General features: G+C 42.0%; 1 protein-coding gene across 3 annotated transcripts in view; it reads right to left on the bottom strand.

Annotated features, from left to right (window-relative positions):
- Nucleotides 1-3,010: 3,010 nt before the first annotated feature.
- Nucleotides 3,011-17,454, bottom strand: part of ADAMTS18 (ADAM metallopeptidase with thrombospondin type 1 motif 18) — a 106,486-nt gene continuing 92,042 nt past the window's right edge. For 2 of the 3 annotated variants that reach the window (XM_087877067.1, XM_087877069.1), the window contains exons 20-23: nucleotides 16,950-17,141; nucleotides 14,347-14,559; nucleotides 9,674-9,821; nucleotides 3,011-6,009 (exon numbers count right to left, since the gene is read on the bottom strand). In XM_087877067.1, the coding sequence (XP_087733193.1) occupies nucleotides 5,894-6,009; nucleotides 9,674-9,821; nucleotides 14,347-14,559; nucleotides 16,950-17,141 (669 nt within the window). In that variant the 3' untranslated portion in view covers nucleotides 3,011-5,893. The remainder of the gene's footprint in view (nucleotides 6,010-9,673; nucleotides 9,822-14,346; nucleotides 14,560-16,949; nucleotides 17,142-17,454) is intronic. The other variant, XM_087877068.1, reaches the window with a different exon arrangement.

Here is a 17,454-nt window from a genome sequence, read left to right on the forward strand (position 1 = left end):
GGTCTCTGGGCCAGAGAAATAAGTTAAGGGGAATTTAATGTTTCTTTTCATTTCCTGCATTTTAACAACAAAAAAATCTTTCTGAAATTGCTATTAGTATTTTAAACACAGCTTCCTTGATGCCTTTGGGAGTTTTCTATGAAATGCAAACAGCAGTTTCGAATGAAAATTTTAATCAGGACAGTGAATGAGAGAAAAGGATGAACTTTCCCTCTCCAGAGGTCTGCTAAGGTTCCATTCACAGAACAGCAGTTAACCTCCCACTGTGTTTGGCTTCAAAATCGTAATGTCAACCCTGCGTGGAATTTCATCATTACCCCTTTAACTTTAGATAGGATCTAAGAAATCAAGAGAGTTTTGATTTGTTCTGTGCGGTGATAATTGATTAACTACACATGGTAAGGTTGAAGGCTGAAAGGAGTCGTAAGTTACCCCTGATTAGTGAAATCGGTTCAGTTTGTTTAGCACACATTTTTTTTCCCCTTAAGCTAAATTATAACCTTTTTGGTGGCAAGTAATAAATAGCTTTGTCTATAAACCAATATGGAGGCTAAATAAAGAAGGAAGGAAGGGCATGGCTTCCCCAGGAATGTGGTTTCCTGACCATGTTCTGAGGCCAAAAAAAAAAATGCAACTCATCATGAATATTGGAACAACTATATCAGCAGAGAAACTCAAAAAAACATCTATGTGTGGAAACGAACTGCTCTTTGCCTAGAGCAGTGAAGGTTAACCTTTTACGTCACCGTGTGCCAACCTGCAGGCTGGAAATGGCACGCAAAACCATCCCGCCTGGACCATGCGGCCTTGCTGGCCTTCGCATGCGCGGGAGTGCTGAAACCCAGAAGAGCAGCGTTCCGTCGTGCACGCACGCACCAGCACCCAAACTTCCGGTTTCCGGTGCGGAGGTGAGCCTGAGGAACAGCTGACCAGAGCACGCATGTGGGTTTGGGTGCCGGTGCGCGCATGCACGACGGAACGCTGCCCTTCTGGGTTTCGGCACTCCTGCACGCACGAAGGCCAGGTGACCAGTGCACTTGTGTGCATAGGAATGCGGAAGAGGAGCCAGCGAGGCTGCGCAGCCTGCGCAGGATGGTTTTGCGTGCCGCTTCCAGTTGCCGTTCCATAGGTTCGCCAATACAGGCCTAGAGGTCGATGGGGAAACTATTAAAAGTCTCAATTTTTAAAATGTGCTCACAACTGAGCAGGTTTTAATACAAATGGCCCTCGACTTACAACCAGAATTGAGCCCCAAATTTATGTCGTTAGGTGAAACATTTGTTAAGTGAGCTTTGCCCATTTTACAAGCTTTCTGCGCAGAAGCAAAGTGCGCAAGTGCGCGTGCACGATCCCATTGCGAACCGGCAGTAAAGGTAAGTAGAACCCACCCCTGGATCACATGACCCCGGGACACTGTAACCATCATAAATATGAGTTAGATGCCAGGCGTTCTGAATTCTGATCATGTGACCATGGGGATGCTGCAATGGTCATAAGTGTGAAAACCGATCCTTTTTTCAGTGCCGTTGTAAATTTAAATGGTCACTAAACAAACTGTTGTAAGACGAGGACTAGCTGCACTGAAGTAGTGCCCCCCAAAATGGGTCAAAACCTGGCAGAGAATAAGCTGGGCAGAGACCTGATTAGTAAACTTGTTATTTTTTTCACTGACTCACATTTTTCAGTTGGACTGATGATCCAGGTTGAATTATTAAACCAGGTGCCTTCATATCCTTTGATAATTTGGAAAGGCTTTTGACCTGAGAAAAATAGAATGACTCAATTTTTTGAACCAAGTTGGAATGATCAAACCAAGCAATGATCTGAATCAAACCATTGGTCTCCTCTGAATAGGTCCAAAACCAGGGGTGGGCTTCAAAAATTTTAGCAAGGGGTTCACTGCCCTGGTTGCTGGGTGGGTGTGGCCTAATAGGCCTCCTGCACCACGGCAGGGGGCATTTTTGACCTCCCCGGGCTCCGGAGGCTCTGGAGGGCCTCTGGAAGCCAGAAACAGGCCCATTTCCTGCCTTCCCGATCTTCCAGGAGGCCCGTTTTTCACCCTCCCCAAACCTCTACGTGCATCTTGCACTTACCTGCATCCAAAACGGGCTGTGTGGGGACTCCTGGGAGGGGAGGGGAGGGCGGGGCCAGCCAGGAGGGTGATTTGGGGGTTTTCTGAACTGCATAGAATCTTAGCTAGAGCGTCTCCCGAAACCCCGTGAACCCCCAACAGCCCACCCCTGTCTGAAACCAGCTTGCAAACCTTAGCAAAGACTTTAAGAAGAGGAAGGGAGGAGGAAATAAGGAAATAAGAAACATACCTTAATTGATGGAATCGTGGAGGAACAAGATGTACTACAGGGAGTTAAATCAGAGATTGTTTAACAGAAATCTGATCCCCAGAGAACTTTGCCTGTCATTACAATAGTGAAGATGCTTGAACAAGCCATGTACTCTTCACTCACATTCATAATATATGTGTTATCGTTAACAGACTGAAATACAAAAAAAGTAGGAAAAAAGCACAATAAAAAAAAGACTGTTTAGATTTAGAAAAATACTAAAAAAAGAAAGAAGATAAATCGCCTTCTAATGATATTTCCAATCACTCCCTTCCATTTATATCGCAAACCTCTAGCCATTGTTTAAATATTTAAGCTTTGCATTAAACATTAAGTAACGATTGCTAGTTTCTATTTAAGTCTTAGAAACCGTACTGCAGATGGCTAAATCTGCCTTGCTCTGTGATATATTTTACCCAAGAGAGTCAATCCTGCTTCAATTTGGTTAAAAAAAAAATCTGTTGTGGACATATACTATCAATTTTGCCATTGTATCTTAGTCTCCAGTTTGATGTAGTAGGTAAAGTATTTCTTTTCCAACTGGTTTAAAATATGGGCCATTAATGGTGTGACATGGGACTGCAACATGAAAAAGTGCCATAATCTGATACTCTATGAAATAACCCGTAAATCTGAAAAAGCACAAGATCACAGATATGCAAATAACATCGAGTACAGCTTCCATAGTTTATTCAAGACTTGTACAGGTACCAAAACATAATGAAATAGAGTATTTTTATTACAACTTATAAAACAATTAAATAGTACAATTTATGCTTTGAGTTTGTTCATTTTTTTTTCCTTTTACATCACAATCTATACTTCTATGCAACATTTCTTTGCATTGCCATCACTTACTTGGGAAGCCAGTGATAAAATTAAAAAGAAGGGAGAGCTATGCATTAATAAATTAATATTTTTTACATCAAATAATAAAATATGACAGTTGTAGAACAAAAATTGGTCAACACCTTGTTGGAGAGAAAGATCTCTCTCTCTCTCTCTCTCTCATTTTAAAATGTTCAAGGAAAGTCTACTTAGAACTCAAGATTGTTGGAATAATCATTCCTTAATGCATCACATTTCATGTTGTTCCTTGCAAAAAAGGAACTGCTAATGTTGACTGACCACTTTCTGACATTAATGTTGACATGTCTAATTTTAGATCAGAAATGATAGTTTGGAGAGCCATAAATCTGAGCTACATTCATCCAGGGATGATGTGGGATTGGCTGGAAAGAGGACAAAAACGCCCAGGATAGCCATGCCCCAGAAAATTACATCAAAATTTAAGCTTCTTTAGCTGTATTGGTTTTAGTGAGGAGATCTCCTTGTACTTTAGTTTATCGTTTGAGCATTCACAATATATTTTTTCCATAATGGATGCAAGTTCTTTCTATTTATTCCACGAATGGTGAATCCACTAATATCAGTTGTACTGCAAACATGGGCTGTTGAGTGTATTTATGTGCCAACTGTCCAGTGGTGAAATCCAATTTTTTTTTACTACCGGTTCTGTAGGCGTGGCTTAGTGGGCATGGTATGGCTTGGTGGGCATGGCAGGAGAAGGATACTGCAAAATCCCCATTCCCTCCCCACTCCTGGGGGAAGGATATTGCAAAATCTCCATTCCCATCCACTCTGGGGCCAGCCAGAAGTGGTATTTGCCGGTTCTCCGAACTACTCCAAATTTCCACTACCGGTTCTCCGAACTGCTCAAAATTCCCGTTACCGGTTCTCCAGAACCTGTCAGAACCTGCTACAACTGTCCTAGATCAAACGGGGGAAAATATTTTGCAGCAGAGAAACACAAGTGTACAGGACCATCAGTTTGACTAACTAATACAGAGCTTCTTTTTCTGATAAAGAAAACACAGATTTTTTTTTTTTTTTTTTTTGAAAACCAGGCAGCTCTCCTTGGCTCAATTGTCATGTTCATCAATATCCTTTAAGAACAGGTTTCTGACTTACCGTGAAACACTTAACAGCTGTATTTGCACAACGCTTAACCAGATGACTGTATGGTATGGTTAGTTTATGGTTTAACGTGTTCCATAAAGAGGTTGGGTTTGTATCAGTGGTGGGTTTCTACAGGTTCGCCCTGGTTCAGGAGAACCGGTAGCAGCAGCGATGAGAGGCTCCGCCCACCCACCCGGACGTCATCATGGACACTCTGCGCATGTGCGCTCACAGTTCCGAACCGGTAGTGAAGGTAAGTGAAAACCACTACTGGTTTGTATTATATGGCAAATAATAAAAAGAACACAAGACAAGGATAAAATTAACCAGACATAGCATGTTACTGTATCTGAATGCAGTTGGTAGATCTTTAAATAACCTGTTCAAAATGTTATACAAAAATAGCCAGTGCATTTAATCCTTGAGCCTATAAATCCGTAACTGTGTTTGTGTTTAGCACGACTGATCATATCTGGAACATAGAAAAATGCAGGTTCGTTTTCTGGCCCTGTTTATATAAATGAATCCATAAAGGAAGAAATTTCTTTCAAGTGGTTTGCAGATGGAATGGATAAAAGGAAAAAAAAATAACTATTTGTCTGCAATAAAAGTTCAAGTAATAGCAGTGTGCATTTATGTTTGAATTCAGGAAGATGGGTCTGAAATGGTTTGATGAATTTCATGCAATTCCTACTATTTCGGCCATAGTTGCAATTTCCTTTTCATTTCTTTTAATGTTTGAATAGAAAAAAAAAGGTCTGTTTTTTACAAGGGACACCCCAATTCTGAAACAGTCAGCACAAATCAACTTCAATGTTGAATGTAAACAAGAAAATGGTGGAATTTTTGAATGCCTGTCAACGTGAGTGACAATAAGGCAAAGCCCATAGGTAAGAGGTGAAATTCTCGCAATACAACACAGAAATGCTATGTTAAAAAAAAAAAAATTCAATGGGGTTTTGTTGGATGAATATCCCAAGACATGCCAGCCCATTCAAGTGGCTAGTAAGCTATGATTCATTTATTGCTAAACATGGAAAGAGTAACACAATAAAGCAAGGAATTCCATTTTGATATAGCCCTTAGTTTCCCAGAAGCACCTGAAATAGAAGAAGCACCTTTTAAGTCTTGTTTGTGCAGCATAGTGTTTGTCTAGCTATCACACCTCTGTCGTGTATAGCAATTCACAGTCTCAGCAGCCAGCGTTGTAATAAGCCTAAAGGACCTTCTCCTTCTTATGAAGGACTCTGCTGACAAACACCACATTAGCTAACATGTCTCCATAGAATGTTCTAGTTCCCTATTTTAGGCTCTCTGTATTGACTCTTATGGTGGAAAAAGTTGGACCACTGTGCCAAATATGCCAATCCAGTGGGGTCGGGATCAGCTTTGACCATGAAGTGGAAAGATTTCTTAGTCTTATTCCATCCTATGTTCAAAATCCAGTCCTTGAAGATTCATCACTGCGATTACTGCTCCATGTTTAGAGAGTTATTGTTTTCCTTGACAATTTGGGTGACGTTTGGTTCTGGAAAACTCAATCTTGACAAAATGGAATCAACCTGTGGAAGCCTCAGCCTGACATGTTCAAGTCAGTTCTTCCATGTGCAGGATTTGCAGCACTGTTTGCCATAAAATTTATGATTGCAGACACCATGTTGAGGAACCAGGTGGCACCAAGCGAAGAAGTCCACACAAGAAGGATCTTCTGTTTTGATGAAATCACAGACAGTATATTTAGCTTACAATTCAAATTAAACAGTTAACATTTCATTCTCTGTGTGCTGTATAGCCTTCATGTCCTGTCGATTTTTTTAAAAAGAAACGGGGACTTTGGATATACAATAAAGCTGTTTTCTGTGGATTTACTTGCTAGAAAGAAGCTATCAGTTCACAGTTTGTGAAATTAGTATTTTGCATTATATAGCATTTAGCAGAGTAGTGCTGAGCTAGTTGAGGAATGGAAAGAAAAGCATTTCCATATACAGTAGTGGCCAAGATGGAAACCTTTTGGGAAAAGTGTATTTTCTAAAACTAGCTAATAACACTACTTTTTTTTTTTTGAATAATACCCTAAAATTATATATCAATAGAAAGATAATTTAATCAAGAATGTAATGCAATAACTTTTAGGAAGGATTTGCTATTAGACTAGCAGTTATAGTATGAAGAAGAAAAGTGAAACATGTAGAAAAAACGAGATCTACAAAAATGATCACCATGTCAGTTAATACTTAGCTGGGTAACCTTTAGCATGAATTATGGCCTTACAACGTCTTCCCATGGAATGAACCAAGTCTTTTAGTTCTGCAGCTGTTCTAATGTGAAACCAAGATTGAAGGATTGCTTCTATTAACTGGGTTTTATTGCTGGGTCGCTTCTGAATAACAAGTTGCTTTAGTTGGCTCCATAGATTTTCAATTGGCTTAAGGTCTGGGCTATTCCCAGGCCATTCCAGCAGTGGAATAGGATTATCTTGAAACTCCAAAAAAAGTGGTGTTATTAGCCATCAAACCTCAAAAATACACTCTTCCCAAAAGGTTTCCACAATTTTGGCCACTACTGGTACAGTACACAAAAAGAATGCCCATAGACTGTATTTATTATATACATTATCTTTTCAGCTCAAATCAGTTGTTGTAAGATACTGCACAGCCAAATAATTGATTTGTGGTTCACGTTCTCTTCTTAAAGCATGCGATCATGTAGGTCCTGTACATTAAAAAGCAAACTACATGAGCATTAATGTACTGGAATGAGTTAGGAAAGACTGCAGCAAATGTCAAGCTGTTTCTGAAATGAAAAACCACCTTTCAGTTTATTCTTAATAGCTCATAGCATAAAGGCAGAGGGAATTGCCAACACAATATCAAAACATCTAGTTTAGTATTGTCTACGGTAGAGATGGGGGATCTTCTGGACTGAGAGCAGGGGTGGGCTGCTGGGGGTTCGCAGGGGTTCGTGAGAACCTCTAGCTAAGATTCTGTGCAGTTTGGAGAATCCCCAAATCTACCGGCCCTGCCCACCCTACCCCGCCCCTCCCAGGAGTCCCCAGACAGCCTGTTTTGGATGCAGGTAAGTGCAAGGCACGCACTTGGGGAGGGCGAAAAACGGGCCTACTGGAAGTTTGGGAATGCCGGAAACAGGCTCATTTCCAGCCTCCAGAGCTGGGGAGGCTGTTTTCACCCTCCCAGAGGCTCAAGGAAAGCCTCCAGAGCCTGGGGAGGGCAAAAACACCCCCTTGCCGTGGTGCAGGAGGCCAACTAAGTCATACCCACCATGGTCACGCCCACCAAGCAACCGGGCAGAGAACCTCTTGCTAAAATTTTTGAAGCCCACCCCTGACTGAGAGATACCCCAACAGTTATGAGAATGAAAGAGCCCCTGGATGATTTATTTATTTATTTATTTATTTATTTATTTATTCAATTTATATACCGCCCTTCTCCTAGTGGACTCAGGGCAGTGATGGAGATGATGATGATGATGATGATGATAGTAATTAGGGTACTTCTCTCCTATCCCACACAGCCCCTTTTCCTGGGCATTTAGAATTGGTTTGACCATTTTCCTTCTTAACTCTGATTTCATTAAGTTCCAATTCCCCAAATGTTATTGATTTTTAGCCAAATGTAGTCAAAAACGTGGTATGGCTCCGAAAGAAGGACTGGCGGTGTGCTTTCCTGGGACCACCTGATGTCAGTTTCTGCTTTCCAGGAACCCATTGTAACTTCCCAGAGTTGCAGATTTAAAAAAAAAATAAAACCAGCCTTATCAAGACTGGCATTGACCCTGGGGATTTTTGCAGACAAAGCAGAGGTAACATAGCTGTATAACTTTCCATAACTTCTCTTTAGAGAAAGAGAAGAAAAACTCTTGGCTGATACAGCTTCTCCAGGGAAAAAAAAAAGCCTTTGATGTTCTGAATTCATTGCAACTCATCTTCCACATAGGAGCATCCCGTTAGGACTGGAGAATTGAACCATTTTTGCCCCCAAAACTGTTTGCTATTTGTGTTCAATTCTGGAGGAGCAGCGGTGAAATGTGAAGCTTTGGTCTTCTTTGTAAATATCTCAGCCGGCCACAGCATGCATGGTTTTCTTCCAAGAAAGCTAAATTGACTTATAGCTTTGCAGTTTACAGGACATAACAAGATACTCCAGACGACCAATGGAGCAGATCAGCTTGTCTTGAGAAACATGTTCATTCTCCCTAAAAAAAACCCTCTCTTTTTTCCCCCCTCTTTTTTGCCCCCATCATCTCTCCCTAATGTTTCACGGAGCAACGTGGTGGGTGAATGGAAGTGTTTGGCTTCAGTGCAATTCAAGCACAGCTGGCTGTGTTCGCTGGTGGAAACGGATTAAAACCACAGTGAGGAAATAATTGATCTCTCGAGTCCAGAGATCTAGTTGTGAGAAAGCAAAAAAAAAAAAAAAAGGTTTCTGCAGCTGGGAAAGGAGAAGGCTAAACCCAAAATGAGTAATAGGATCCATTCAGAAGGGTTTTATTTTTCTACTTTTGCTTCCTTGTATTAGACAGAAATTGTTTCGGTGTCTATAGGGCACCGCTAAAAATTAGTAAGAGGAACCACATTAATTTACTGGAATAATACTTTTTTCAAAGGTCCAGGATTCCGTGCATATTCCAGAAAGGCTATGTTCTGGAAGGAATCATGCAGAAGCTTTAGGACAGTGTTTCTCAACCTTGGTAGCTTGAAGATGGGTGGACTTCAACTCCCAGAATCCCGCTGGCTGGGGGATTCTGGGAGTTGAAGTCCACCCATCTTCAAGCTTCCAAGGTTGAGAAACACTGCTCTAGGAGGAAACAAGTTCTGGAAGGAATAAGAAAGCCATGATTTTGGACAGAGAATCTTTCTTTCCTAGCTATGACGCAGAAACTTTTGGTGGCTTAGAGCCGTGATGGCGAGCCTATGGCATGCGTGTCAGAGGTGGCACGCAGCGGCCTCTCTGATGGCACGCGAGCTGTCGTCCCAGTTCAGCTCTGTTGCACATGCGCACATGCCTCCTACTGGCCAGCTGGTCTTCGGGTCTTTGCTGCACATGCACGGAGGATGGTGCAGCTCCCTGTTGCCGGTCAGCTCCACAATTAATAAGGCTTTCAGTTAGGACAGGTAGAGGAAAAAGGATGCCATGGTAGGAGGAGACTCTATGGTGGGGGAACCAGACTTCCGGTCGGCTCCAGAATTGAATGAGGGGCTTCCGGTTAGGACCTTTGTGGCTCTTTGAGTGTTTAAGGTTGCCGACCCCTGAACTAAGCATTGCAAGTTATGAGAATGCAGCCATTGGGGTCTTTAACTGGTCTAACGGTTGAAAACCCCGTCAGTGTTTTAGATTTCGTAAAACCGTTTTTACCTTTCTTCTCAGGAGCAAGGCAGAAATTAGTATTGCAGGCTCGCGACATTGCAGGCTTCTGATGAAGCAGGCACCCGGTGGCTGGCTGTCCTTGAAGGAGACACTGCACACTCCGTGTTTGTACTCCCCCACCACATGTCACTGTGCACTGTATGTGGGATGCAGGAATAAGAAATTAAACCTTCACACATTCCCCATTTTCTGCACACAGGCAGTCCTTGACTTATGCACCCAACGGAGTCCAAAATTTTCATGGCTAAGCAAGAAGTTAAGTAAGTTGTGTCCCCTTTTTACGACATTTTTTGGGGGGTCACACTTGTCGAGCGAATCTCTGCCATTGTTAAATTATCAGAGCTCCCTGTAACATCATTGCAAAAAAGGCCCTAAGAGTTGTCAACCTTATTCTATGAAGTTTTCTCTCTGGTAACGCTGTACTTCAAACTAGTGCATACAAAACCTTTGCCAGACCTATCTGTGATTACTGCTCACCGGCCTGGAACCCTCACTGTATTTCAGACATCAATACAATAGAGAGGGCCCAGAGATATTTTATCAGAAGAGTACTCAAATCTTCTGCTCAAAATAAAATTCCCTATACCACCCTGCTTGAAATTTTAGGCCTGGATAGCCTCAAACTACACCGTCTACGTTCTGACCTAATCTTAGTACACAAGATTATTTACCATAATGCCCTACTTGTTAATGATTTATTTCAACCATAATAACAAAGGGCTATCAATAGATTCAAACTCAATGTAATTCGCTCTAATCTTGATTGTAGGAAATATGACTTCTGCAGTAGAGCAGTAAATGTCTGGAACGCCCTACCTGATCCTGTTGTTAATCTCGCTAATCCCCATACCTTTTACCTTAAACTGTCTACTGTGGACCTTTCACGATTCTCAAGAGGTCCCTAAGAGGGCATGCATAAGTGCACCAGAATGCCTACCATCCCTGTCCTACTGTCCCCATTTATATGTAATCATTTTATGTGTTTATGGCTATGTTTTGCTTATTTATATCCATTTATTTGTGCCAAAAAAATTTGCATGCGTCCATGTTTATATCTATACTTCTACTTGTTTCCTTGTACTTAACTGACAAACAAACAAGCAAACCAACAAATAAATAAATAAATAAAATTAATCATGCAGTTGTTAAAGCAAATCTGGCTTCCCCCATTGACTCTGCTGGTCAAAAGCCATCTGGGAAAGATTACAAATGGTAATCAGATGAACCCTGGGGGTAGTGCGATTGTCATAAATGCAGTTTATGACAATTTGGGCACTTGTCAATTGCCAAGTGCCCAAATTTTGATTATGTGACCATGGGGATGCTGCAACTGTCGTAAGTGTGAAAAATGGTCATAAGTCATGTTTTGTATAGCGCTATTGTAACTTTGAAGGGCCACAAAACAAATGCTTGTAAATTGAGGACTACCTGTAATCTTTCTGCATAAAGTTGCAGGTTTTACCTGCCAATACAATTGAAAGTTCCCTATACAGCAGTTGAGTTCATAGGATGAATTTGGGCTATTTAGTTTCTCCATGTTCATAAACTCCATAGAATGGCTGTTATGAAAATAAAGTGAAAGGAAATCACATTTATGCCATTTTGACCTTCTCCAAGGAAAGCTACAACTTATATACAATGAACAACTTTAATAAACTCTTCTCTTTTTAATGATCTCTTTATAGAGATTATGACTATCTCCAAAGCTATCAAAAAGTATTTTGGCTGAACTCAGGAACATTTTAATACTTTTTTTAAAAAAGAATAAATAGTTGCCATAGAAGTTACTCTCCATTCCTATGTCTATTTATTGTCAGTGATTCCAGTTTATATTAAAGTTAATTCCAGTTCATTAACAGTTTGTTTTAGGTTGTAGACATTGTGCCCTATAATTGATATTTTTCAATGAACATATGAACAAATGAAGTTATTTAGTAAGATATACCTACTTTGGCATTAGTACCCATTTTTTCCCTCTACGGACTTAATTATTATAACTGAGATTAAGTCAATTTTTTTCCCTAGTTAGCATAGTTTCTAGTTGAAATCTAGAGACTTCAATCTACATTTTATTGCTCCAGGTCCAACACTGTACTACACTTGCTCTCATTGGAACATGACTCCATCTAGAACATTCAACATAAAGGTAAAGATTCCCCTTGCACATATGTGCTAGTCGTTCCCAACTCTAGGGGGCGGTGATCATCTCCGTTTCAAAGCCAAAGAGCCAGCGCTGTCCGAAGATGTCTGGCTGGAAGTTGGCGAACAGGCCATTTTCGGCCAGTGGAGGGGTGGGGAAGGCTGTTTTCACCCTCCCCAGACTCCTAGAAAGGCTCTGGAGGCTGGGGAGAGCAAAAAACGGGCCTACTGTGCCATCGCGTGCTAGGAGCAGGGGTAACATGGGGGAGTTGCGTGCGCATGCACAGGAGCAGGCCACATATTATTATGAGTGTGGGCACGCACATGCCGACACCCCCTCCCCCCTGCTCCTGGCACGTGATGGCAAAAAGGTGAGCCATCACTGCCCTATACCATTCCAGGCAAATAGCTGTCCTGTCTCTTCTTTAAAACCTCCAGAGATGGAGCAGCACAACTTCCGGAACGAAGCCATTTCATTGATTAATTATTCTCATTGATTTCTCCTTAGCTGTAGGTTAGAGTTCTTTTTCATGATCTTCCACCCCGTTACTTCTTGCGTGCCCCTCTGGTGCTTTGTAGAATAGGTTGAGCTTTCTTCTTCGTCTTAGAGCCCCTCAAGCACTAGAATTTTGTTCAATCTGGTTCAATATTATCTTCTCTCTTGACATCAGAACTCCAAATATACAGAAGTACATTAAGTGGCCTTTTAACATCTTTTTAACCTCTTTCATCTAGAGTCACTTGATAGCAGAGAATAACCTTTTGTGGGCAAACTGTCTGCTGTCCCAAAAACTCCTCATCTGCTTTTGCTCACTGCCAAATCTGAAAACCCGTCAACTAGGCTGAACTTGCAGAGAAGTGCTGAGAGATAAGCACGCTTTAAATTACTTCTTCTTTGCTTCTTTGTTGGAATTTATATTGCCATGGGCAGTTAGGAAATTTGAGGAACTTGCTCTGCTATTCTACGCAGGAACAAATAATGAGTTATTACAAGTCTACCTAGAAGGAATTCCCTGAAGCGCTGATGATGTATGTGAATTTGTCTACCAACGCTGTGTCCACAAGACAAATACAATCATTTCCATCAGATTATTAAACCTGAGCATCCTCTATGGCCTGTCAAATGAATCTTAGAGACAGGTGACCCATGCAATGTAATCAGTTCCAAAACACAGAAATGTGTTTGCAAGGCAACACACTAATCCAGACATCATAGTAGTTAGGGAAATCCAGACAGCCTTTTGTTGGTCCTTGAATTGTGTCTGAAAACCTAAATGGTTCAAGTACAGTGCAAGTTTTTGAAGAATGTGTTGGGAAAAAGCACAAAATGCACAGATTACAACTGCAAGGATTTGGTGAACTAAGCGACAATCTTCAATTGCAATAACTCAATTGCAATAGCTCACTAGTACCGTGTTTCCCCCAAAATAAGACCGGATCTTATATAATTTTTTGCTCCAAAAGACACATTATGGCTTATTTTCCGGTTAGGTCTTATTTTGGGGGAAATACAGTACTAAACACCTCTGTCTGCTCATGATCTTAACTGGGGCTAATTTTTGGGGTAGGGCTTATATTACGAGCATCCTGAAAAATCATGCTAGGCCTTATTTTCAAGTTGGGTCTTATTTTTGGGGAAACGGTATAATTACACATAATCCACAAATTACGATGGCAATGAAGTATGCTCACCATGGTCGTTAGTTGTGATAGTCATAAAACAGGACATCATGAGACTGGTTTGATTTTATTACCATTAGATAGAAGTTAAAAATTGTGAGGAAAAAGTCTTGTCTCCAGATCTACCTATGGGCCTCCTGGAGGCATCCCATGGTGGCTGTAGAAAAGACAAGATTGATCCAAATGGACATTAAGTTGATTCTTATGTATCATCTTATATGCTTATTGCTTTTAATTATTATTCCCTTCCTGGAGAGGGAAGCACCCACAGGTCCTTTTTCCAAAGATTGACCCACCATCCAAAATTTGCAATGAAGAAGCTGGCATAATTATAGGCGCCTATATGTTGGCGCCAAAGTATTGAGGCCTTTGAACTATGGTGCTGGAGAAGACTCCTGCGAGTCCCTTGGATTGCAAGATGATCAAACCAGTCAGTCCTAGAGGAGATCAACCCTGATTGCTCTTTAGAAAGCCAGATCCTGAAGATGAAACTCAAATACTTTGGCCACCTAATGAGAAGGAAGAACTCACCGGAGAAGAGCCCAATGCTGGGAACGATTGAGGGCAAAAGAAGAAAGGGATGGCAGAGAATGAGGTGGCTGGATTGAGTCACTGAAGCAGTAGGAGTGAGCTTAAATGGACTCCAGAGAATGGTAGAAGACAGGAAGGCCTGGAGGAATGTTGTCCATGGGGTCGCAATGGGTCGGACACGACTTCGCAACTAACAACAACTACAACATGTTGGCCCTTACACAATGATGATACATTTAGCTCTTTATTTCCCAGTAAGTTCAAGGACTTGCATATTCATAGCCTCTTAGTCTACACTCAAACATCCTTACCTGCTGCCAAGGTGAAGAATACCACCCTGATATCCTATTGTACAGAGGATGCATAGGACATGGTCCTTGGTGGCATACTTCTTCCAAATCAATGCTTGGCTTCTTCAGATTTCGACAGCGGCGCAATGGGAAAGTGATCAATTTGCCACCAATACTTTTCTCAATGCACTGCATTTCTCGCCTCCTAATTCCCGGCCCACAGGTAGAGGAACACTGGGGACAATAAAAGACGTACAGAGGTTCATTTAAAGCTGGTTTGCAAAACAGCCTACCACCAGACACATTTCAAGTCTACAGATCCTTCCAAAATTGGACTTTTTGTGGAGACAAGTAGCAATATGAATTCTTTCAGGAGCTGGGGGAATCTATTTTATCCCTAGCAATGAGGCTCCCTTTGGGTTCTGGCCTCATCAATTTTTGGGATGTGGCTCTTGACATGTTAAATAAAGCCCACAATGGCTCTTCAGCTGCCCAATGATGCATGTGTCTGATTCCAAAGGTATGTCCATTTCTGGTGATTAAGACCACTGGATATTTTTTCAAATACTTCACATCCAGAGGTGAGCTTCAAAAATTTTAGCAAGCGGTTCTCTGCCTGGTTGCTGGGTGGGCATGGCCATGGTGGGCGTGGCCTAGTCATCTTCCTTCACCATGGTGGAGGGGCAGGCATTTTTGCACTCCCCGGGCTCCAGACCCTTTCTTTGAGCCTCTGGGAGGGTGAAAACGGTCTCCCCAGGCTCTGGAGGCCCCCGCTTCTGGCTTCCCCAAACTTCCAGTAGGTCTGAGCCTCCACGCATGCCCTGCACTTACCTGCTTCCAAAATGGGCTACGTGGGGACTCCTGGGAGGGTTGGGGTGGGGGGACCAGCCAGGAGTGGGATTTGGGGATTCTCCGAACTGCACAGAATCTTAGCTAGAGGTTCTCCCGGACCCCCCCAGCAGCCCACCCCTGTTCACATCAGGTCATACTATTGATCCAATCACACCCATTTTGTTTACACAAATTCGCCACAAACTCGTCAACATTTGTTTACACATGGCAAGCTCCAATTTATTAAGTCAACCAGACAGAGCACTGTAATTTAACACCAGCTGTCTGCAATTAAAGTAAGATCGAATGTCACCAGGCTCAAGGTTGACTCAGCCTTCCATCCTTTCTAAGGTACGTAAATTGAGGACCCAGTTTGTGGGGGCAATAAGCTGACTTTGTATAAATATACAAAAGTATAAAGGCTATTGCTTAACGCATTGTAAGCCGCCCTGAGTCTCCGGAGAAGGGCGGCATATAAATCAAATTAAAAAAACAAACAAACAAAAACCAAACCAGTATCGCACCTCTAACAGTTTTGCAGATACACACAGTAATCATGGCTTCTTCGACCAATACTTGGGGGTTTTTTTCTCTCTTTCCCTAAAAACAATGCTATGTTTGGATACTTCTGTAGAGGAGCCTTAAAAGCTTAGACAAGATGCTCATGTGTGCCTTCAGGTCAGTCTTGTCTTCTGGCAATTGAGTGGGCAAGTCCCTGCAGGGCATTTCGGTGACATTTTCAGAAGCGGTTTGTTATGACCTTGTTTCTAGGACTGAGAGTGTCACTGGTCCAAAACTATCCACGCAACTAGGTACCCATGGCAGGACTAGGACTCACTAACCCAGTGCTTTTAATCACTATCCCAAATGACCATGGGTGGTATTCACTTATCTTCACTACCGGTTCGCAAATGTGAGCGCGCACACCTCCTCCACGCATGCGCAGAGCCAGTGATGGGATTCAAAAATTTTTACTACCAGTTCTATGGGTGTGGCTTGGTGGGTGTGGCTTGGTGGGCGTGGCAGGGGAAGGATGCTATAAAATCTCCATTCCCACCCCATTCAAGGGGAAGGTTACTACAAAATCCCCATTTCCTCTCAATCAGCTGGGACTTGGGAGGCAGAGAATAGATGGGGGCGGGGCCAGTCAGAATTTTTGCTACCGGTTCTCCGAACTACTCAAAATTTCCGCTACCGGTTCTCCAGAACTGGTCAGAACTTGCTAAAACCCACTTCTGTGCAGAGCCTTCTGTGCATGTGCAGAGGGTCAAAAACAAGACATGATGACATCCGGGCGGGTGGGCAGAGCCTCCCGACACCGGCACTACCGGATTGTGCGACCAGATAGAGCCAGCTGAATTTTACCACTGCAAATGACTCTCTAACACATCCTACTTGATGTCTTTACTGATGATGACAGCAAGTTGCATTTTCCATGTTTTGCATTCATTTGCTTCAGCTCTTTATTCCCCAAAATTTAATGTCACAAGTCTTTGTTAAATAGAGTGCTTCTTCTGTTTGCCTTTATCTATTAGATTGTAAGGAGCTTCTTAGTGAAAGAATAATGACAAATAAGAAAATAAACCCTGAGGCTTTTCTTGATAACTCCTAATATTTACAATGGACCAAGTCTTAAGTTAGATCTAGCAAAGTTCCAAGATTCTTAAATCTATAAAAAGGGGGTGGGTGGGTGGGACATTTTTAACAACAGGTTATGTATTACTATATATTATTCATGTTGTGTTTTATAGACAGGTTTTATTACATGACTCAAAGAAGCATTGTTACTTTACCTCACTCCAAGCAGAGATCACCCATTGAAGACGCTCATTCTTAGGGCATCGTCCCAACACGCAGGCCTGTTGCATTTCTGGCTTGGTTTCACCGTTGCACAAACTCTCTGGCACAATTTTTAAGATGGATGTTCCTACACTTTTGCAGGAAACCTCACGTTTCATTATTCCTCGTCCACAGGTTTTGGAACACTTTATGGGATTGGGAGAAAGTCTGATGTTAGTAACCTTTAAAACTGAGCTTGTTCTCCTGTCATAGGGCAATAAACAAAATAAATTTCATCCCGTTCTGAGTTATATGCTACATATATAACCTCCAATCTTCCCTCCAGGACGAAATCCAACATATTAAGTTCCCAGAAAGATTTCCAGTGCAGCTATTTATTTATTTTATTTCCATCCTACTTTTCTGTTTCTTCGACAACTGTAGTAGGTTAAGGTAAAGGTAAAGTTCCCCTCGCACATATGTGCTAGTCGTTCCCAACTCTAGGGGGCGATACTTATC

This window comes from Pantherophis guttatus, chromosome 11 (genome assembly GCF_059756535.1).
Source record: "Pantherophis guttatus breed Tessera chromosome 11, ASM5975653v1, whole genome shotgun sequence".
Taxonomy (NCBI): Eukaryota; Metazoa; Chordata; class Lepidosauria; order Squamata; family Colubridae; genus Pantherophis; species Pantherophis guttatus.